This window comes from Vanacampus margaritifer, chromosome 11 (genome assembly GCF_051991255.1).
Source record: "Vanacampus margaritifer isolate UIUO_Vmar chromosome 11, RoL_Vmar_1.0, whole genome shotgun sequence".
Lineage (NCBI taxonomy): Eukaryota > Metazoa > Chordata > Actinopteri > Syngnathiformes > Syngnathidae > Vanacampus > Vanacampus margaritifer.
In genome coordinates, this window is record NC_135442.1 from 8,142,313 (window position 1) to 8,165,861 (window position 23,549).

At 38.1% G+C, this 23,549-nt stretch overlaps 1 protein-coding gene across 2 annotated transcripts in view; it reads right to left on the reverse strand.

The window, feature by feature from the left end:
• Positions 1-23,549, reverse strand: part of erbb4b (erb-b2 receptor tyrosine kinase 4b) — a 210,448-nt gene that overhangs the window by 78,138 nt on the left and 108,761 nt on the right. For both annotated transcript variants that reach the window (XM_077580604.1, XM_077580603.1), the window contains exon 3: positions 9,081-9,267. In XM_077580604.1, the coding sequence (XP_077436730.1) occupies positions 9,081-9,267 (187 nt within the window). The remainder of the gene's footprint in view (positions 1-9,080; positions 9,268-23,549) is intronic.

Below are 23,549 nucleotides of genomic sequence, written 5' to 3' on the forward strand. Positions count from 1 at the left end.
GTCTTTGGAACGGGCTAAATAAAACAGTGGGAGTCAAAGACACAAGGCCGGAGAAAGGAGAAAGAGTATGTGAAGTGAAGAATACCAAGTATGCTTTTTTTTATAACACTACAGGTAAGTCTGTTTGCGTGCGGTTTACGAAAGTAACAACAACAAGTCATAGGGCCTTGTTTTTCCGCACAAACTGACACATTATCACAAGACGGTGCTCAAGTAGAGAGGATACACTGGTGCATATAATAAATAATAATCAAATTATTTAAAAAGCGCAGCTATAGCAGCTCGTGTACAAAATGATCACATTATTAATTCTGTTAGAATTGTCTCAGTTGATGCTAGAAAATGTTGAGAGTCTTCTGCCCAGATTTAGTTATAACTGTTTTGATTTAGCCATAACTGTTTTAATTTCCTCAGTAGAGCTTAGTGAGTGTATTGAATGAGGTCTGGGGAGGGGGCCTCGTCTGGTCCACATCAATGGGCCAGTGTCTGGGGTTGAAGTCAATGTGTATTGGATGATATGCTGTAAAAGTGGAAAAAGTTTTATCTACTTCCGGCTGTCGTCGTGTGTATTGAACTCAGGGCTGGGGACTGTTTTCTTCCGGCTGTCATCATGTGTATTGAACTAAGGGCTGGGGGCTGTTTCCTGGGGGGGGGGGGGGGGGGTTCAAGATAGTATAAGAATGCTGTGAGTCCGCTGTAACTACACACTTGCGAGAGGAATTGCAGCCATTTGTCTGTAAACTCGCTTGTGTCCAGAATATTCTGTAAAATAAATCCTTCGAAAGAACCTGTTCACCGATCTCCAGTCTGTATTCAGAAAATTAACATTCTCTCTACCCGAACAACAACGAACAGGCGGAAGACAAAGTTAGTCTTCTAACAAAAGAGAATCGATGGAAAAATCAATGTAATAATCAATTCTAGTAGGAAAGTAGAAAAGTACTGTATGAGTGAAGCCCTATTAGCTAACATAAATTTTCTAAAAATCTTGTTGGACATGCACCCATAATACCTTTTATAGCTTTTTTTGGAGCAATTTTCTCTAATCACGTGAAACCGGATTTCACGTCTATATGTGTGGAATACCTGCCTGTAACATTTCCTCACAGTGGAACAACTTGATGTGCAGGGGAGATGGGTGGACCCAAGCGCAATAATCAATAACAACCAAGCAGAGCCTTAGAGAAAAGGATGTACTGATCATCTTGATAGAGCAGGTCAGCTGACTGGGCCGTTTTTTTAATATTTAACAGTCCTCTGTTTTTTGTCTGCCATTCTCTAGAATGAGCAACACCTTAAATCCGTCCCATCAATTTGACATGATCTTGGTAATTCGGAACTATTGCTATAAAAGTAATTATTACACATCTTCGTAAAATGCAACCGTTATATTTTAAACAATGTCAACACTTGAGCCATACGGCACAGATTTGATTTTCACCTTCAGAAAATTATCTACAGTATATGCAGTATATGATGTCATTAAATAGTTTTTTTTTTTGGTTGATTCTTATATTGTATATTTGATGTCTATTTTCTTGTGCTACTTGGAAATAAGTACATTTTAAATTTGATAAAATTATGACATAAATTGTGATTGGTTTTCTGTAAATTGCCATAGAGATTAGGCGAAACAATGTAACTGAACTGAGGGAGTATGTTTTGACGTTTGTTTTGTTTTTGTCCTCAGTTTGAGGTTCTTTCTTACGAGAAATATGTTTAGCTAAATTGTGAAAAATAAGGGGTAGGATCATTACAAGCTCTCTAAACTTATACCTAAGTACTCCTTTTGAGTACCACCTTTGTATAACTTTTGTTGTAATTGTTTTTTTTTAACTTGATGTCCCTCAAATGGAAAAAAAAAATCTAATAATATCCTACAAAAGAGGTAAGACTTTCAATTTACAGTATATGTATGAATGTATGTCAACAATTGTTCATTTCCTGGCCACATTTCGAGTTAGAGTGCATTTTTGTTTTCCAATAAATATTGCCATAGATCAGCAAAATACAATTAACAATTAAATCCCTTTGTATAATTAAGAACAAAAGGTGGGTTTGAAAGCAGATAATGGTCTCGGAAAAGGAATTATTATCATGCTTGGTGTTGCGTGCAGTAACTCCCCCCCATATCCCTGTGGAAACCTGAGATGAACAGAAGAGTCCTTTTCATGTTCCATTACCCACCACTGCTCCCATCAATATTTGCTCCACTAGCCAAAGTCTTCAGGCTCAGAAGGAATAAAAATATGTACATTATATCAATTATTAAGATGCCACGGGGCATTGTAGGGTTGGAGGGCGAGAAGTGTGAGTGCATTTAACTAGTTTGAAAGAAAGCTTGTTTGACTTAATGGTTATCATTGAAAATGTGTTTTTTAATGAGCCACCATTCCATCATTTATGCTTGATCTCTTCATGGCAGCAGTTAGGTTATGATAGATTAGGTTAGATTAAGTTAAGTAGAAACTTAATTGATCCCAAAGGAAATTATGTTGATTAAATTTCTCCCAATATTGGATTCAAGTAACACAAAATATGTTACAATATGAGAGGCAGTGCGGCTGTGAATTAATTAGATTATGTACAAAAATAAAATCATAAAAATAAAGCAGAAAAAGTAAAACTCCACTTAAACAAATGAACCGATTTATACCGATTGGAACAATTTCTAGTCAGAAGATTTCAAAGGACTTTCTGTCTCATCTGTCATACCAAACCACCTACTATCTCTGGTAGCCTCACTATCTCCGTCAGACAGTGGCATTACCGAGGAATCAATTAATACCAACCGCAACTGATGGCCAGTTCCGGATTTTCAATTTAACACTCTCCTCCTCACGATCTACATTAGGGGCTTGCAAATGTGACAATATGAATGTCGTCCTTCAAAAAGAATGTCCCTCTTTCCCCCTTCCCGAAGAAGTGAAATATTGAGTGTGACATGGGAGTAATTGCATGGGAAGTAATCAATTAGTCACACAATTGAAGGAGACCTGAGGTCTGAGGGCTGCCAGGCAAATGGCTCAACTGAATTCTGGTAACGCACACTGAGCCCAACTTGCTTCAACTGGCATAATTGCTCTTTTTTTTTTCACTCTCTCTCTTAGTAGATGGTGGATGGTTGTAGATCAGAAGGCGGTAGCAATTAAATGCCCCTTCCTCAGAGGCACATGTCCACGGGTACCTTGCAGACTCAAACTGTCCCTTTGACCTTGCCCATCCTTTCTTTCCCGTCCATCATTTAGCTGCACTTTCTCCAATGAGCACACATGCTGGAATTCCTACTGCAATTCACTGTACCAGCGGGCTACTTTCAAATATTACTTTGAACTCTGCTTATGCTACTGTACATCATCATTCTTGGTCCTTGCTTTCTGATATTTTTGTGACTGTGTTTTGGGTTGGGTCACAGGGCCCTGGTGTTGTTATGGTCCTATGATGATGATGTTGACAGTTGCTATGGTCCTGTCCTGTATGTGTCTCTTGCGATTATGTTGTCAGTTGCTATGCAGTTGCTATGCCCCTTGTGATGATGATGATAATAATGATGTTGACAGTTGCTATGGTCCTGTCCTGTATGTATCTCTTGAGATTATGTTGTCAGTTGCTATGCAGTTGCTATGCCCCCTGTGATGATGATGATAATAATGATGATGACAGTTGCTATGGTCCTGTTCCTGTCCCTTGTGGTGATGTTGTCAGTTTCTATGCAATTTATGTGTTCCTTGTGACGGGGATGTTGTTAGTTGTTATGCAGTTGCTATGGTCCTGTACTGCATTCGTCCTTTTCTATGATGATAATATACGTTGCTATGCAATCACTAGATCCCGTGTGATGATGTCAGTTGCTATGTCCCATGTGATTATGTCAGTTGCTATGCAGCTGCTATGTCCCCTGTGATGCTGTTAGTTGCTACGCAGTTGATTTGTCCCCTGCTATGATGATGATGTCAGTTGCTATGGCTCTTATGATGATGATCTTGTTGTCAGTTGCGATGCCCCTTGTGATGATGATGACAGTTGCTGTGTTCCTGTCCTGGTCACTTGTGATGATGTTGTCAGTTGCTATGCGGTTGTTTTTTCCCTTGTGTTGATGATGTCAGTTGCTATGCAGTTGCTATGGTCCTGCCCTGAATCTTTCCTTTGTGATGAAGATGTTGTCAGTTGATATTCAGTTGCTAGATCCTGTATTCAGGCACAGTATGTGTCACTCTTATTTTGTCGAGGTCTGAATCCAGCCCTGCTCTCTGTTGTGACTTTGTATTTTTGTCAATAAAGAGTTCCGTGTCTTGTCCTTTTTGGTCCAAATTCCGCACCTCCCGCGACAGATAGGGTTTAAAAATTCAGTTGTGCAGTAAAGACGGTTGATACAGGCTTATTTTTTATGTGCAAAAATCTGCAAACAGGAACAACATGCTGGTGAACGAAGTGTACGCCTCCAATACTCTTCTTCCTCATCTTTGTGATTTAAAAAAAATCATCCTTCTCTACATGCCAGTAACCCCCTACACAGACGTCATTATTGCCTGTCTCTTACTCTTGCTCCCTCTCTCCAGGTTAAAAATTGCTCTCCCTTGATCGTATGAATATATAATGTCCATGGACATCTCTCATATATCATACCCGCTTCCTTTTACATATGTCTTCTGCTCGCTCTGAAATGATCAGTAATAATGTATCATGTTTGCATCTACAGCATGTATTCCAGTAGTTCTCTAGGTGGAACCACAAACAAGTTGAGAGCATTATGTGCTTACTGTACATTACACATGATGGTACAAACATAAACATAACATATCAGGACCTTAAAGTGAAACAGATGAGGGACTGAGAGTGAAAAGAAATGAAAGTGAGACAGTAAATGAGACAAATAAAGAGAGACCAGATGGGCCATGAAGAAGTGGATAATGCCTTTGGCGTATACCACAGGCTTCTTGTACATGCATGCAATGAGAGAAGATCATTCAGCAGATGGGGCCTCAGTTTGGAAGTTTTATTTTGGACAGACGCAGTGCAGGCGTAGGGGCGTTTAGAAAGATGAATCAATAACACTGAGCAAATCTGAAAGAATAAAGACATTCTGGCTAAAACCAGGAATGAGTAGGAGGGGGTGAAGTAAATTGTGCTCAATCAGAAAACTAATATGTGCTCCTTACTCAGGTTTTTATTTAGTCAGGGTAGCAGACTAACAAGTACTCTTGGAACTAGCTCTGAAAATATTCTTGGACCATGTTCATCTTTTCGAAGGATATCATTTCACACCAATTACTTTTAATGTAGTAGCACTATATTTATTCTTAGAGCTACCAATTATTTCAGTAATGACAATTTGCAAAATGAATAGATTTTAATCTCGTTTTTGTTTTCTTTTGTTTAAGCACCATATTATTTGGGTTTAACTCCACTTCACTATCAGTCGATATGTATGAAAAGCATACATGGAGAAGCGTCATTTAGCTGTTATGCTGCACACAACAGAATGCCAACAGAAGTAAAATCAGCCCTGACTATACTGTAAATGCTTTTAAATTCAGGTTACAAACTTTGCCTTTTCCCCGTACCTTTGATTAAGGTCTTTTAATAAACATTTCTAAAACAATTACACAGTACGGTCTTTTAGTAATTTTAGAAACCTACTTTTATTTCTTTTTTACTTACCCTACAGGTATGTAAACTTATGAGTACACCTATGTATATCACCATTCACCACTAGTTGGCCGACATCCATTAGTGCTCATAAGTTTATATACCCTTAGGGTATGTAAGCTTTTGTTGAATAAATACCCCCAACTACACCAAGTTTTGATTTCTAATTCACTTTGTGTTCACACAGCATCCCCAAAACTGTCTCCAAACATTTTTGCGGTTAAGTTGGCAAAGCTTGATTGAAAGGTGCATCAGAGGGAGTCCTATCCTTGCTCAGCCAGGGACCTCCTCCACCCCATCCTTTAGCCCCCACAAGTCCACAGTCTATTCACTCAGTGAGGAAAGCGGGAAAATCAATAAGTGCACTGCTACAATACACTAGCGACAAATTGATTTCATCCAAGGCAATTTCAGACCAAGCAAAATGCATGTAGGTTTCATCACCGGGGGGGGGGGTATTTCACGGCACTTTCCAACTGATTAGCCCCTTATGTAGGTAAGTTGATCCTCTCAAATATGTTACATATCGATCATATCGACCATTTTACCCATCTCCTGTTAGCGAGTGGCAGTTGAACAATAAACTAATTTGACAGCAAAGTCAAAGCCTCTGTGATAAATGAGACAGCTGACCCAAACCGCCAAAGCACTTGAGGGTAAAAAAAAAAAAGAAAAAAAAAGAAAGAAAGAAAAAGTTTGGAACTTTGCTGTAAGATGTCAAATAGTTGATTGAGCCTCATGATTCAAACATAGAGAGTGGCTTTGGAATAGCAAGCAAGCTGGTGGCTAAGTGTCGATAAGTCATGATGGAAAAGGGGAACAGAACAGTTTCAACAGAATCATAACTACGCCTGAACTTTGTAAATGAGTCACACATTTTCATCTGGATTTAACAATTCAATGCCATTGAGGTCGTGTCTGCTCAGAATCATTTATTAAAAGCTGACAGTTATGAAGCTGAATATATATATATATATATATATATATATATATATATGATTCTGTGTGTGTGTGTGTACACATTAGCTGGAAAAACTTTTTGACGTGGTAATTTCAGCTGTTGAACTTTGGTTATTACAAATGTCGCTTGGAAGCCTCGTCGGTCACTTTTCAGCGCCCGCTTTTCTTAGATGGAAAAAATATACATGGAAAGGGGGCACAGTATGAACCTGGAAAAAAAAGCTAAGCTCATATAGACACATGACACTATAACAAAACTCTAAGACTTGCACATGTGGGTGGGGGAAAGTGGGTAGGGGAGAGGGTTCATGATGAGCCAGACATCCTGTCCAGCAGCTACAGCATTTTCAAATTAAGCACATCTGCAGCGCACCTGGGCCGTCACAGTGTGGCAGTGCCAATGAAAGGGGTGGAATTCTTATTATTATTTTTTTAATGTCTACTATTCTATTCTATTGTATTCCATTCTGCCTTGTTATTTTCTTCTTTCTCTCATAGTATGTTATAGATTGATCCGTATAAAAAGCGTATTGGTGAACACTAACAATGATAGCGGTAGCAAAGCAGATTCAGGCTGTTATGCACAACTTCCCTTGCACATTATGGCTGGAGGCCACGGATGGCGCATCAAACATTGGCCTTTCACAGAGTCCAGCCTGAACTCCCCGAGCACTATAGCATCAGCTTGGCACTGTAATAAAAAGGACCACCTTGGAAAAATAAAGCTGCCAGTGCTGGTGAAATAAAAAAGAAATTCCCAAAGTATAGTGCAACATGTGAGAAGGAATCCAAGTTGGAACATAACACACAAGCACATACTGGAGTTCCACAAACAACCACTGCAGGGTTTGCTGTTTCCTTTGGCTAAAGAAGAACAAAATAAAGAATTTATTTATTTATTTATTTATTTTTTATGGAAACAGATGTTTATATTAGGAATGCACGGAAATGAAAGTTCCAGCCAAAAACTGAAAACTGAGAGAACTTATAATACTATAAAAAACAAAGAAATCTCGGCTTGATAATTTTATGCACTTTGCTAGCACTGCTTCCTTTCACAATCCCTGGAGAGGCAGTCCGCGGTGGTCAGGTAAAATTTCCATAGTACCAATGAATGTATTACAACAGTTTCCGCTGTAATTTGTTTGCCATGATGAATATATGGTCAGAAATTTAAATTTAAAGGTGATTTCAGTGTAACTGACAATCAAATGTCTTTTTATTTTTTTATTTTTATCAATGGCTTTCAATTGTGCATGTACAATATTTAGAACTTTTATTCATAACACAAAATCCACAATAACTCATTTCCATATTATAGGCCCTGTTTTATTAAGAGTTAAAATTAATAATACTTTTATTTTAAGTCCATTCACTTTGTACAGGCTCATAATTAAAATCAATTATATTTTTATTTTCATTTATAACTCTTGATTAAAGGTTGATGGTTGCATTGTGCAGTCCCACCTACTTCAGTGTTATTTGCTTTCCAGTCCTCCCATTTGACTTTCATTTCCCACAATTTCCTCCTCTGTGGGTCTCCAGTGAACATCATAATACTGCTGCCTGGTAGCTCTGAAAACGAGTTGGCCAAACTCTCTCTATCAACGGCTCTTGAGTTGCGCTTACTGAGTCTTTTTAGTGCCCTATACGACAATGTGAGTAGGCCTAATTTATTTATTTAATTATTTACATTTAAAAAGTAATTGTAATTAATTTTGAATTAATTTAGATTTTTATTTTGTTGTTTTAGAATAATATGCAGGGGCCATAAAATATTACAATTTTGAGTCTAGAGCAGGGTCGGGCAACACAAATGCTGGAGGGGGCCCACAATTTGGGAATTTTAATAATCCTGCAGGCCGCCAGTTGCCCATCCCTGCTCTAGACAAAGGACTCCTGTCATTATTTATGGATATTGGTAGTCAGATGGAAATTGCCATATTATCATTTAAGTAGAGGTCAATTGATTTTAGTTATTTGTGAGCAATTTGTACTCCACAAAATGTCGTTGTACTTAAATCTACCGTAATTATTATTTTGCCCATTTCTATCACAGTTGTACCAGTGAGCAAACTGTTGTATATTTGCATCGAGAAACACTCCTATTAATTCTCCATGATGAAGTTTCAAGTTGCGGTCATTCAACAAAAATTTTTTTTTCACAACCGCATGAACCCTTAACACCAACAGCGTAAATCAAATCTTTTGATTCACACTTACTTTGGCACATGCTTTCTCAACTTTGCCCTGCGGGGAAGATGCTTTCAATTTGTCAAGAGCTTCATTTCTTTATGGCTTCTGGGCTTGGAATGTCAAAAGGAAATCCAGCAACAAAAAGGTCCATTGTTCATAAGAACACAGAGCCGCCCCTGCATGCCTCCTAATCAGCTATCACTTTCACAGTCTACTAATAAATGGCGGGGATTTACAGTCAGATGGTTTACAAGACACTGGCAAATGTCACTCACCTGTGAGGTTCCTCAGACCCAACTGGCGCAGGCCAAAGTTTCCATCGTGTCTGTAGTTGAGGAAGATTGAAAGTGAGTAGTGGTCCTCATACAACTTCGTCCCTCGGATGATTCGCAAGTTCTCCAGCGGCAAGTAGTCAAACTGGTTCAGAGCCACCAGGACGTAGCCCGTCACTTCTCGGATCGACTGCAAATAGAACGACGGGAGGGTCTGTTAGTTTGTTTAAACAATGTAAAAATAAATACAAAGTAAATCATCAGAAATCTGAACTAGTTTGTGCTCTGAATGTTTTACTTTTGAGTTTCCATTGTTATTGTTATTCCCAATTGTTTAGCTAATCTTGTTTGGCTCCTCTTCTTAGAGCCGTTGTTTTATTTTTTTTTTTTAAAGCTGCCGTTCTGGGCCAAATATGAGTCAGTAGTGTCTAGTTAAGAATAAGTCCTCAATTGCGTCTTTTTAATTGCTGGATTACCTAAATGTATCTACTTCTTTTATTAAAAGACGCAGCTCAATAATTGTCTTTCATTGTTTGCAGTACAGTGCAGGCTGTCTGTGGAATTCCCTTTGGTTGACTTGGAGTCTTTCCTGGAATGAGCTTTTGCCAAGTTCCTGTCTGGACTGCTTTCTTTCATTGTGTTGAGACCTCTTACAGATTAATAGACTTAGAGTGGCATTCTGCCAACTGCCTTTGTAATTATACATGTTCCTTTAGCCCTGTTTGTGTGATCCCTGAACCTGGTTAAAATTCCTGTGGTCGCTTTTATTTTATATCAATATTTTCAGTTTGGGGGAATGGTGAGCCTTAAATTTACAATATAGGTGCTATTATCAGTATGCCTTATTCTAAGGTATCAGTACTCACGACAGTGACTGATACCAGTATCGGCCGCCCTCTCGTGGCTGTTTTACGATCAGGAACTAGAAATTAAAGGAATAAAAAATTGCCATTCATTTAATGCAATTTAAGGAAAAATGCCATATTGGGAAATAGATCATTTTAAAGAAAGATCGATGTCATTTTTTCAAGGGAGTTTTATGTACTAGTGGTATCGGTATTTGGTATCGTATCGGTGGCTACTCAAGAGTTGATTATCGGTATCCTTCTGGAAAAAAGTTTCGAAAAGCCATACTTTAATGAAAACCGGTGTGGTCGATTTGAAGTTTTAAGTCTTCCACCTGAAAACCAATAAAAAGCAATATGAACAACCAATTTGCTTGATCAAATGGTGAGAAGAGCAGAATGGAGACAATGAACGAGAAAAAGTATCAAAGCGGAGAACTGTGGAGGGCGCAGGCATGCATCATATCATTGACAGCGTGTGCCTCCGAGGTCACTCTCTACATATTCAATCATGCCAGTGAGTTGAATCGCAGCATCTGAGTGAAGAATATTTGCTCCAGGGTTGGAGACCACACTTGCAACACTTGCAAGCAGCACAGGGTTCAGCGCTCGTGTCTCGTACAGGGCTCGGGGTGAGTGCGCCACCAGGGCAGGCATTACTTCACGCTTTAAATGTCACTTAGGACTGGGTATAATGTCGGCGGAGACTTTGGCAAAAAGCCACCGAGAAGAAGCTGATGTTGAATAAATCAAAGCGACAAGCTGTGCCCTCTTTCTCCCGTCCGCCATCATGGTTGCTGTCACTAATAGACAGGCGGTCAGATACATCTTTCCACGCTGGCCTGCCTGATAATCAACAAGTGTGTGTGTGAAATGCTATTGCAGCTGATGCACAGAGCTGATAAAAGTGCTTAGGAGGCCCTGGCCTAGCGGCATAATCATTGTGGCTGACAGCTGTCAGAGAGCATGGCCATCCAGCACCAGTAACTAAGCCGCTGCTGCAGCTCTGGCGTCACTGCCCCGCTCATTCCCATTAATCGGAACAGACGGCCCTTAGTCTGGAGAGTGGATTGTGGATTTAGTTGAAACAATGACGGCAAATATGTCTCCGTGGTGCCAGTGGCCTTGTTTAACTATGGTGGCAGCGTCTGACAGCTTTAGGGGGGGGGGGAGCAAATTATGAAAGTTGGCAAGTTCAGACGTACTAGGGTGACCATATTTTCATTTACAAAAAAAGAGGACACTCAGCCCAGCTTTGAGATACTAAAATGATGCTCAAAGTTTACACAAAGAAAGTAATTTAATGTATACAACAAAACAAAAAACACAAATCTATTTTGAAGTCTTACTTGACAAATGAATAAATCATAAGCAACTCAGGGTTCGAACCTGCACCATGACCACGTCTCCGGTTTTGGAGCGCTACCAGGGCCGCCAAGCTAGCTCAGTACGACATTTAAGTGATCAGGAAGTGAGGTGATCGGGTTTTGGTCTGGTGTGTGATCATTTGCCCACCACTTTACCTTCCTTTTTTTTTCCCTCTGGAGAGCTCAGTATTGTTCATTCGGTAATTTTACCGATTTGACATGTCATCATCATCGCTCTCCTTTTTTTTTTTTTTTTTGTATGTGAGTGAGAATGTGTATGTGCGTGTGTGCGTGCGTGCATGCGAGTGTGCGTGTGTATTCATTAGTTCACCTAAAACCTATTAAAAAATCCCATACCGTTCACCTAAACCGAACACTTCCAGCCAGAGTCGTGAGGCCGTCAGGAGACCCGAGGAAGGACCAAAGAAAATAAAGGAAAGTGAAATCTTCCTTATACAGTGTTCCCTCATTTTACGCTGTAGTCAGGTTCCAAAAAATACCCGCGGTAAATGAAATTTGCAAAGTAGTTTGCTTTATGTTTTAAATTTATTATACATGTTTTAAGGCTCTAAAACCCCTCACAACACAGTTTATACATATTTCTCATTGAAGAATTTTCTCACATTTCTCTCTTGTTTAAACATTCTCAATGTTCAAACCTTCATACATTTTATCAAATAGGTACATTAGTGTTAAAAAAGAAGAAGCTCAATTCCAGTAAAAAAAATCTGCAAAACAGTGAGACCGCAAAAAGTGAAACCTTATTTCAAGGGAACACGTTAACATATTCGTTTGAAATTGAAAATCTGGTGTTTAACTACAACACCCCCCACCCCCCCCCCCCCCCCCCCCCCTGTCTTATTTATGTTGTTGTTGTGACTTGATTCGCTATGATTACTGTTTTATTATTTCTCTTTCTTTTGTACTTAATATGGTTACACTGTGATATTGACCAATCCCACGCTAAGGGTTGCTTCTCTCCTGCTAGCTTGATGTCGCCTTACTTCATTTTTTTTTTTTGTATTGATCTGCTTCTTCTTTTTTTGCGCTTGTATTTGTTGTTGTTAAAATGGGACTTTTTATTTTAACTCATCTCATTGTGAGATAGATAATCTCACAAAATGATGTTTGCACAGAACTGAACAAGACAGTCCCTTTATGTTGTGCTCACCAATGATTTGGAAGTGAGGTGAAGAAACAGGCGATCTACTTTTTTCTTTAAAAAAATAAAATGAAATACTTTTTTAATGCACACGCGAAACCCGACTTTTCTTCTCCCCTCACGATCGACTTGGGAGCAGGCACTCCTGTTCTAAATAATACCTCTTCCATTGAAATGTTTTCATTTCTTGTAATAATAATGTCAATAATAGCCTCACAAGGACACCAATACAAAAAATGTCACTTCAGTCTTTCGTTTTCTTCCTCATCCTTTGTTTTCCCGGGTCCAACAAGGAACTGGGTCAACTGAATTCTCATCTAGTATTTTCGTTTTTCTGAGTCCATATTTTGACATTTCCAACCGGCACCTGTGTCAGACACCGAAACATACGTGGCAACTTTGCACACGCATACTGTACGACAGTAACAACCCCCACTTTTGTCACACAAAGCATCAGTCAAATTCAACATATGCTAATATGAAAAATTCAAACTGGACATTTTCATGATCCCCTCGGATGCCTCGACAGGATGCAAAAAAAGTGGCCATGTCCGCTTGGTCTTCCTATTACAGACTAAGTTGAGGCCTTAAACTTTGTTTTAGGTTTGCTGATAGAAAAAGACAACATTCTCTCAGGAGAAAGTAGTAAAAAAGTCGCTTTGTCTATGAGAACTTGTTTATAAAGATTGGGAACAAGAAGATAGATAATTCAAGAGATGGATAGTTTCTAGTTTGCTTCTCAAGCACGGAAAAAATCAAAGAAAATTAAAGAGTGCTCATTAAATTTACCCTCAAGGCATACAAAGGGGGCAGCGATGCGGCCCAGTGCACAGCTTTATGGGAATAAAAACACTGCATTTGGCAAAGGGTCTACAACTTGTTTTTCATCTTGTAGATGAAACATGCTTTCACAAGAACTAAGCAGGAAATCATACAAAAAGTTAATGACTGCCAAATTTTGTGGGTGAAACGAGCTCTGGTGCAAGTCTTTGGAGATTTTTTTCTGGATGATCATTAATATTGTTATTTTTTTTGTGCATCATAAGTAATTTAACAAACGTTTTTTTTGTATCAGTGCCGTTACATGAAAAATATCTATCCGTTATTTTAACCTGGTCAGGATTATAGCACTGGAGCCTATCCAAGCTAATTTAGAGTTCAAATTGGAAAACACCCTGGGCTGGTAAATGAGGCATTGCCACAGTTATAAATAAATGCCAGCCAAGCCACACAACCCATTAACATGTATGATGACCAAAATCATCATTTATTTCACTTTTGTTACTATAATGGTTAAATCACCAGTATGGAGAAGCTCTATAAATTCTTAACTAAGCAAAATGTGAAAATGAAAGCATTTGCATAATTACATAAATTATAAGACTTGTATTCCATGGACTAGCTAGTCACGATTGGTATTGTGAATGACAATTTGGAAAGCATTAATTAATGGTGTCCATGTAGATCGTGGGTGTCCAAACTTTTCTTCCACGTACAGAAAAAAAACAACGGATGCAAGGGCCGCTTTGATTTCGGTGTGCTCGATAAATTAAAATGAAACTTCAGACATTTAAAAAATTGCATATTATTACAGTGGGTTTTTTTTGTGTTTTTTTTTTAAACAGGAGTGTCGTAATTTGACCATTATTAAAGTAGTTACTTGGGAATCATTCATACTATGATATGTTCACAATTTGTACCTTATCACAGAGCAGAAAGTGAAGCAGTTGATTTTTGAATTTATTCAAAACAGTGTTGTGGAGAGAAATGTTTAATTGTAAATAGTTCATTTGCATTTTTGCATATTTACAAAAGCATGAGAGTATACAAAACTAATGTATCAGTAGCAAATGCCATTTTTTGTATATGCCGCGGGGTGTTTAAAAATGGGTGGCGGGCCACAAAGAGCCCGCATGCCATAGTTTGTGTTCACAGTAGGCTACATGGGGAAAATATAGAAATTTACATGATATTAAGATATACACATATCGTCATCCTCTTAAAATAATTGCCTGAGTCTCTCTTTTTTTTGTGTGCAAATTTTTTTTTTTCATGATGCAAATGGTTCCATTTTTTGTTTCCTGAAAAATCAGAAGAAGAAAAAAAATGACTCAGGCGATTATTTTAAGGTGTTGATATTTTGTGTTCCTACAAACTGATAACAGACTGTGATAATATTGATATTTGACAACAGCTGTATTGGAACAAAAAAATACACTTCATACTGTATATGGATATTCTGTACCGCCACTAGAAGCTACTAGAATAAAACAAACCTAAAATTGGAAGGATTACGAATAGCTACATTACAGACATCAGTTTGACACATCATTCTGGGATACTGAACAGTTATTCAAATTGGAACACTTTGCTAAAATGTAGCGCTGATGCAACAGCTGAGACCTGTTCAACAATTCACATTCACCCTTTTGGGAGGGCTGCTCAACCCTGAAAGACAACCCAAAATTCTAAGTTCATAGACTAAGAAAAGCTCAGTGACTTTGCCTGGGGAGCTGTTCTATATTCTTTCCTTTTAACATCCTCTAAAAAGTAAAGGGTGTCACACAGATGTATGTGTCATGAAATCTAGCTAACTTAATGTGGGCGCATCCTTAAGTAAATATGACAATTATTTCACGGTACACACACACTCATCAATTATTTTTTTTGTTCTTTTTACCAGGTTTGACTCTCATGACTCACACAGGTGCTAGTTGGTTCTATTCAAGTGCAGCCTTGCAGAAGGAAATATGCAGGACAGAAAGATGGCGTGCTTAAGAAAAAAATAAAAAGGCAACAAACCTGAAAGTGACTGCAGCCTCTTGCTGAGCCAATGGTCACATAAATCCACTTTGTGCGGTCACTTTCATCAAACAAAGATCAACCAAACAAGAAAACAGCACACCCACATTACCAAATGCATCATATATGCTCTCTGAGGAAAACGGCGCACACGCATCTCTGCTGAACCAGAATTGAGCAAATGGGCTAATTTTATCTCTGTGTGTGGTAGTGCTAAATTTGCAGGACCTTTGCACGGCCTTATCGCTGCATCTACATTCAATTAGCGCAGTAAATTACCTGCTAAATATAACACTTTATGCCTTGATTGTCCTCAATTTAAAAGTAAACCTTGATGTATGTATAATAGTGGCCTCTTGCAGAAGCCCACTTTTATACTTAACATAAACCACCGCTAAAGATACTGTAACAGTAAATGGTGAACTGGAATATGCAACAGCATAATGTTGACACTGTTGTAAGTCCGCCACGCACCCACCTCACACACATGCATCCCTAGAGAGCACCAAAGTCCCAGTAACAGTGAACAAAAGAGACAGCGAGAGCCAGATTCACTAGATTAAAAGGGATTTCTCCCCCTTCCTCCTCCCCAGGCCGGAGCATTTGTGAACGGAAGTGTGGCAGCGGAACAAACCCCTCACTTGAGTCACTGAGACGTGCCCAGTTTTGAAATCCAATCCTCCAATCCCCGACTTCTAAATGGGATGGAGAAGGAGGGAGGTTTGCTGGAGTCAGCAAAGCGGGGAAAGTGAAAGGATGATGAAGCAGACAGAGGGATAGAGAGCAGCACACCGCAGAATGATCAGTCAAATGGATCAGAGTGCGCACATATTTGAATATGTAATTAAAATCATGCCTGTTGTCAGTTTAGAATAAGAAAGGGGGATTTCAGAAGGGTCTTGTGAATTATTTGTTTAAAAATAGGTTTCTATGGTGGTTTTAGTATAATGTATGCTTGCTACTACATCATACTGACATGTTTATTTATTATTATTATTATTTTTTTTTACAATGTATTAACTAGGACAAATAACTCAACTCAACATATCAGTGGATGCAACTTCTGACATGAATAGGTGGCTTAAAGCAATGATAGTTGTTACAAAAAGTGGCCAGTAGATAGCAGCAGAATATAAGAGATCAGCCAGGGCCACGTTGCAACAAGTATTTTTTGACAGTGTTTTCACCAGGAATGTGAATAATGATGAAACCTAGCTATATTGGAATGATAATTGCTGCAAAACAGAAACAGATACAAATATACTTTTTCTCCCGATGAAAGAAGAGACTCTAGTCTTTGTATTGCTAGCTTCCATGTTTTTATAGCAATAGAAAACACTATTCTGTGGACCTTGCAAAATCAGTCAAAATCAAGTAAAACAGCCGGGAGCCAAGGGGGTTGCTTCAGTGAAAATGGCTGGGAGTGAATGAGTTAAAATGGAACCCAGGGGCAAGCGAATATAACAAAAACAGCAGGGGCCCCAAAATTGAACCCTGTGGAACTCCATACGACAGTGGGGCACAGTAGGATTCCAAAAGTTCTATAGGCCAATTATGATCTAAAACACTCAAGAGATAAACAAAATTAAATCATAAATAAGGTAACCGAAGTATCAAAAATACCTTTCTGTATGATGTACCACTATAGCGCTTTCAAATGACAACCACTTTCATAACCATTTTGTTAAAATATAGCAACTCAAGCAATGCCAATCAAAACATCAATTTGTTCTATTTTTAAGGCACACTTTACACCTCTTGTAACGAATGTCTTAAGATTGTAAGGATGTACATGCATATCAGTCATCATTAGTGGACAGTAGGCTGAAGTGCTTGAGACAGCAATATGCGGTGTTGCAGATCAAGAAGTAAGAAAGCCTGAAAGCCGCAAGATCTAACTACGAGTTTAATGGCTGCGAGGGCCACATTTATCAGGACAATACCAAGCTTCTGATGATTTTTAGGAGCTGTAGTTGTCACTTTATGGATTGCGATGCCAGATAGCGAGCGCCATTAATTTTAGCCTCAATTTGTCTTGTGCATCCCACCTTGAGGAAGGAGATGAGGACTGATATTGAGATTGAACAGCGGAGAGACGCCGCTTCCCACGAGGGAGACTTACAGCTCCATCAGAGCACTTGTAATGAGTGGATCCCTGTTGGGAATTCTGCAAATAGACTAATTTGTAATTGATTCAGTGCATTAATTACCATCCTGGTTATGCCTGTGTCATGGTTAATATTGTGCCAATCTGACGAGGCTGGGAGGCCCCTCTGCAGTGGGACCATTCGGGTGAAGCAGCCATTATTCAATTATGCCCCACATATCGGCAACGAGGCAAGTCTTAATCCGTGAGTAATCACTTTCCTGCACTGCCTAACTACAAGCTGATGGGGGGTGCAGCGGGGTGGACCACAGATCCATGTAGCCCCTGGTTAGGTCTTTAATCGGGCTTGGGAATCAATTCCCAATGGTGTTTTGATTATACTGTACTACTATTAGAGAAGAGTTATGACAGAACGCAGGTTTGACTGCGTTTTGAAGTATATTCAAACAATGAGAAATCTCAGAGGACAGAAACTGTTCATATTGGAATTGTATTGTTTGCCGGTGATTTCTTAAGATATGCTAGGTTGAGCTATCTGTTTGAGCGTGGTTTTATTTTTGGCAGATAAGAGCTCTACAGCGTATGCATTCTTTGCTTTATTCGTATAGAATTTGTTTCAGCCCTAAGCAAGGACTGAAGATTAAAAAAAAAAAAAAAAAAAAAAGACGGGGGCCTTTATCTACCAGAGTGGATTATATTTCCCCTTTTATCACCAGTGGCCTTCTACTAACATACATTTGGACCGAGCACAACAACAAAAACAGCACCAATCTCTCCGAGAATAACGTCAATCTATCATGCTCTGTTCTGCATATTTCACGGTGGTCTTCGTGAAATGTCCTGTGGCTATGTTAAATAATCTGAAATTCCCGATATTGAGAATGTTTATCTTCTATCTGGACAGGCTAATTTCCCACGGATACATGGAACACAATCATTTACAAACTAGGGTACACCTGTTGGCAGGAGAATGTAATGCAGTTGAACACAAGACATACGCTAGTGAAATGTTGCAATTCCATCTCAAGATTGAAGGTTTTGTTTTCATTTGCAGCACAACATCTTGGAAATCAGTCATAGATAAATTAAGTCTCAAGATGAAATGATGATTTTGGTACGAAAAGTAATGAACTTTGTTACTTGAAACTAGTTTTTAGCAATGGCCACTGTTGTTTTGCTTGTTTTTTTTGTTGGTTTGCTCATAAGAAAGGATTAAATATGGTGGTGTCTGGTCGGTGCTGGATTTCAATTTCCTTTCTTTTCTTTGGTCCTTCCTCAGGTCTCCTGACGGCCTCACGACTCTGGCTGGAAGAGTTCGGTTTAGGTGAACGGTATGGGATTTTTTAAAATAGGTTTTACGTGAACTAATGAATACACACACACTCACACGCACGCACACACACATAATCACCCACATACAAAAAAAAAAGGAGAGCAATGATGATGACATGTCAAATCGGTAAAATTACCGAATGAACAATACTGAGCTCTCCAGAAAAAAAAAAAAGAAGGATTAAATAAATATATACATATAAAAAAAACATGTAATTTTGCGGATGGGTGTGCCCAGCAAGGGCCCATTCAAGGTTCTAATGTAAACAAAACTTGGGAACAGAGTCACAATGAAACCATTCCTGCAGCCACAGTCGCCTAATCACCACATAAGACAATCAACAAAACGAAACTTTTTGTGACAAAGTACATTTACATTGGAGGATGTTAACATTCTATGTTGCATTCCTGTGAGAACACAAACTTGGGGTAACAGTTTCTTCAATATGAATTCAAGTCACACTCAGAAAATATTTTTACTGTGCCTAAAAACATCCAATTGTTAGTCTAGTCGGACTCCTTTGTGCAGATCTTATAGCCAGATTAAACTTCTGCCCCTTCGGTCCTCTACCAAGAACTCTTGTGAGACTTTTAACTGTTGCATCAGGAGGACTATGGCAACACTTAACTGCCCTAACTGCATTATTAGCTTGTAAAGTTTGATAGGTCTCCCTGCTCTATAAATTTCAGAGACAAAGGAAGAAGCAGCGGACCTGTTAAGATGAATTGTCAGTGTGGAAATGTATATACAGTATATATATTTTTTTTCATTACACATTCATAGATCAGTGTATAACGATAATGTTAAGGATGGTAAAGATGATTAATGAGGACAAACACTTCACACTCTTTTAACAGTAGTACAAAAAAAAAAAAAAAGTAAACGGCGCATCCATTCATATGCATCTGCGGTGGTGCATAAAGAGACAAGCGTGGAATTTGTAAAAAAACAAAAAAAATAATCGGAATAATTAAAAAATGTATTATTTCCTTACCTCGTTACAATAATTTTAACTAATGTTCATATATACATCATAATAAAATCTTATATCAAAAACCATGTTTCCCTGAGTTAATCACAAATGAATCATTTATTTCCAGTACTGTGTTACCACTTCTTCTTCTTTTTAAATAAAAGTAATTAAAGCAAAAGTGATCGTAATAATGCTAGAGAAACCAAAGCACAAACACTTTTACCACAGGCCTACATGAAATATATTAAATTGTCCTCTTGTAGATAACTTGAAAAAAATAAAACCTACTTTGTTGTTTTTCAACAAAAAGATAATACTGTAGTTTTAATTGCATGTCGTGGATAGCACACTGTATCATCTTTGGAGGAATATGGCCCAGAGTGTATTGCATTGTATTTTATACAGTAGGTCTACAGTGGACCCCCACGTAATCAGCACCCACCCCCCCCCCACATTTTTTTTTTTTTTTTAAATATATTTGAACCGTTTTGTGTTCACGGGTATTCAAAAAAATTTTTTTTTTCTAATTATTAGTATTATTATTATTTAATTAGTTTTTCAGAACCCCCTGCCCCACTCCAACTCTTTTTCCTGGAAAGCACTTATTGTCTACATTTTTTAAATATTTGTTTAGGTTTAAAAAAAGGCATAGCCAAGTGTATAGGCTGGTGTTGCGAGCATTGTCGAGGTCCCAATACAACAAAAAACATATAAAAACATACAGTATGGTACAGCCTCGTCCTGTGACCCCATAGGAACTCTCTAAAATTGAACAAGGTCGTGCTCTCTCAGCAGGGAACCAAAGAATCAGTTTTCTGACCCAATTGGCTGCCCTCACGCCTGTTCTGTCTCTCTCACAAACACACGCGCACACACACGTACATACACCAACACACCCAATGTGCCCCATTGTGGCTCATTTGGCTGCCAAACTCCTCAGCATTCGTTAAGAATGAAAACAAACCAAATACAGCCAATCATGTATAAATAATGAAAAAAAAGTGACATTTGTGAAAGACACAGAGTGTACAGAGGGATTTTAATATTGCAGACCGAACAGAGATGCTCGTAGCAGAGATTTCTCACAGGTTACTAAGATACATTCTGTATATTAAATGACGTTAATTGACATACAATTTTCCCGGTGTTCTTGTTACCCAAATAGCGACACAAAAAAAATTATTCATTTAAAAAAACATGGCTTGCTCCATCCAAGATTAAAGATAAAGACATGCTCAGGCAATCCTCAGATAGACTTAGCAATTCCACAACACAAGTTGTGGGTGTTGTCATCTTTTCTATGCTCACTGTTGAGTAGATGGAAAATTGGTGTAAAAATTATGAATATTTTAATTGTTCAAATGGACATTTCCTGTCTAAGTATTTCACAGTCAGAAGCATGAGCAGTCGACCGTTCCCTTTGGTATTGTGTCCTTAGGATATGATTTATTTATGATTCTAGGCTAAATCGTTATGTTATGTGCATCTTCTGCTCTCATTTGGTATATTCAGTTTCACCACTCAAAGTGTCAAGGGTTACACATTGGTTAGGCCCACATTTTCAGTATGATTATCTAAAAAAATGTGTAACTTTTCCACCGTTTAAGAGCTGTATAAGTATTATATACATCAATATGTAGTTAAGTATGCTAGGGTGTATAAAAATAGAGATTTTCACCTATTACACTTATTATTATGTAGTGGAATTAACACTTTCTCACACAATTCAAATAAAAATAGGAAAAAAAAATACAATAATCAAGTCTTTTAAAATCATAAGTCTTTTAAACTTGATAACTAACTCATTCATTACCATTGACGGCTATAGATGTCAAAAATTCATTTAAACTATTTCTATTAGTTTAACATTTTTTCCACTTTTGTTAACAAGAGTATGAAAACCTAGAAAAAAATGATTGTACATTTAGCACAGATATAAAATGTGTGATTAATCGTGAGTTAACTAGTGAAGTCATGCGATTAATTACGATAAAAAAAATGCCCCTAATTTTTAATAATCTTTTCTTTAAAAAAAAAAAATATATATATATATTTGTTTTAATAATCTTTTTTAAAGAAAAAAAGAATAGATAATTAAAAATTAATTACGTCAGGCGATTTAATTTTTTTATCGTAATTAATCGCATGACTTCACTAGATTAATCACAAATTTCACAAAGTTCTAATACAATTTAAAAAAATTCTAGGATTTCATACTCTTAACAAAAGTGTGTGTGGGGGGGGGATTTTTGATGTCTATAGCCATCAATGGCAGTGAATGAGCTAACATGAATTTAGTTTGCATCCATTCTAGGTAACAGCTACGATTGTGATTCTGTATCTTAAATGCTTCACCAACAGACAAAGAGCTATCATGAGCATAATTCCATATAATCAGCTCCAACCAATGTTTTTGGAGGAAGACTCGCTGGTAGGAACGACAATATAAAAGCTTCTCACATCTTCTGTTCGAATACAAAGCGCTTTGTCTTCTTTTATGGTTAATGTCGAGATGACACAATGCTTTATTTGTTAGACGGATACAATGACTTCTATTTTTGCAGAGGTCTTGCCTTGGCTTTCGTTTTATTTCAATTACATCTCCTTTGTCCCACAGGCCTGCTTGAAACATATATCCAGGAAAATTAAGTTAGATTTAAAAGAAAATAGAAAAGTGGATGGGCATTATTGGTCAGCAATAACATTTGCAGTTTCTTTCACCATAGTGCTGCAATATGTCACACACGGTTCTAATCATTAAGAGGCTTAATTTAACATGACATTGTCCAATTGTGGGCAACAAAGAGTCAAAAGGGGATTTAAAGTAATACTTTAATTATTTTTGATACTATTTTTTCATAATCTAAATTAATTTGGCTTTCACAGGTCAGCACTTTTGACCAAAGCTGCTTCTGACACAACCCTCAACCCCACTCGGACCCCCCCAGCTATTAATTCCCAAAAGCCATGGGTGAGATTGGTTGAAGGCTAATCAACATTTAGCTCCTCTGAGTGTGTTATTATGCAGAAATTGATGGATGGTACAATTACACCCTGTGTCACTTAGCTAAATGGCTATGTAATCCTAATGAGTTTTTATCCAAACACGGCGTATTTAGTAAAGAAAGGAGAAAGTGCTATGGTGGGGTGTAAAGAATAAAGAACAATTTAATAATTGCGAGGTGGTGGGGGAATTGTTGATTTTATAATGTTGTGGAAATTAGCTAAAATCGCAGGTGCATTGTGCAACATTTTACTGTATTTATATATTATTACTTTTCGTAACTACCCTTGCAGATGGACAGAATGGGAATGACCAACACAAAGCAGACAGAGTGAAGATTGAAGAAATTTGCCCAGGATGACAGTAGGCCAGGGGTGTCCAAGTTTGGCCCTTAAGAGCCACTATCCAGCCTGTTTTTTTTCCATGTTTCTCTCCACTAACACACCTGATTCATGATCATGATCGTTATCAGGCTTCTGCAAAGCTTGCTGATGATTCAAACCAGGCCCAAGGGTAATGCACAAAGACCTGAACCCACACACATTGAATGCCCGTAGCTTAATGAGTATATGTGTTTGTCTGTTTTCTTTTATTTGTGTAATATGTCAAAGTCATTGTATTCCAGCATTACACCAAACAGTCTTTGCAAGGGAATCCCTAATCTTTATTACAGTAGGTGCATCGCTCACAATGTGCCCGCCAGCCTGCAAAATGAAACATTTAGAAAGTTTGAAAGGCATCAGAGAATCAGGGCCAGTTCCTCTTTTCAATGGATCTCCATTCAGTCTGCAGCGATAAGTTCTATCGCATTCGGCTTTGTGTGAGAATGTGGCTTGCTTCTAATGTAGCACTTACTTCAAGACACCTCATATATCGGGC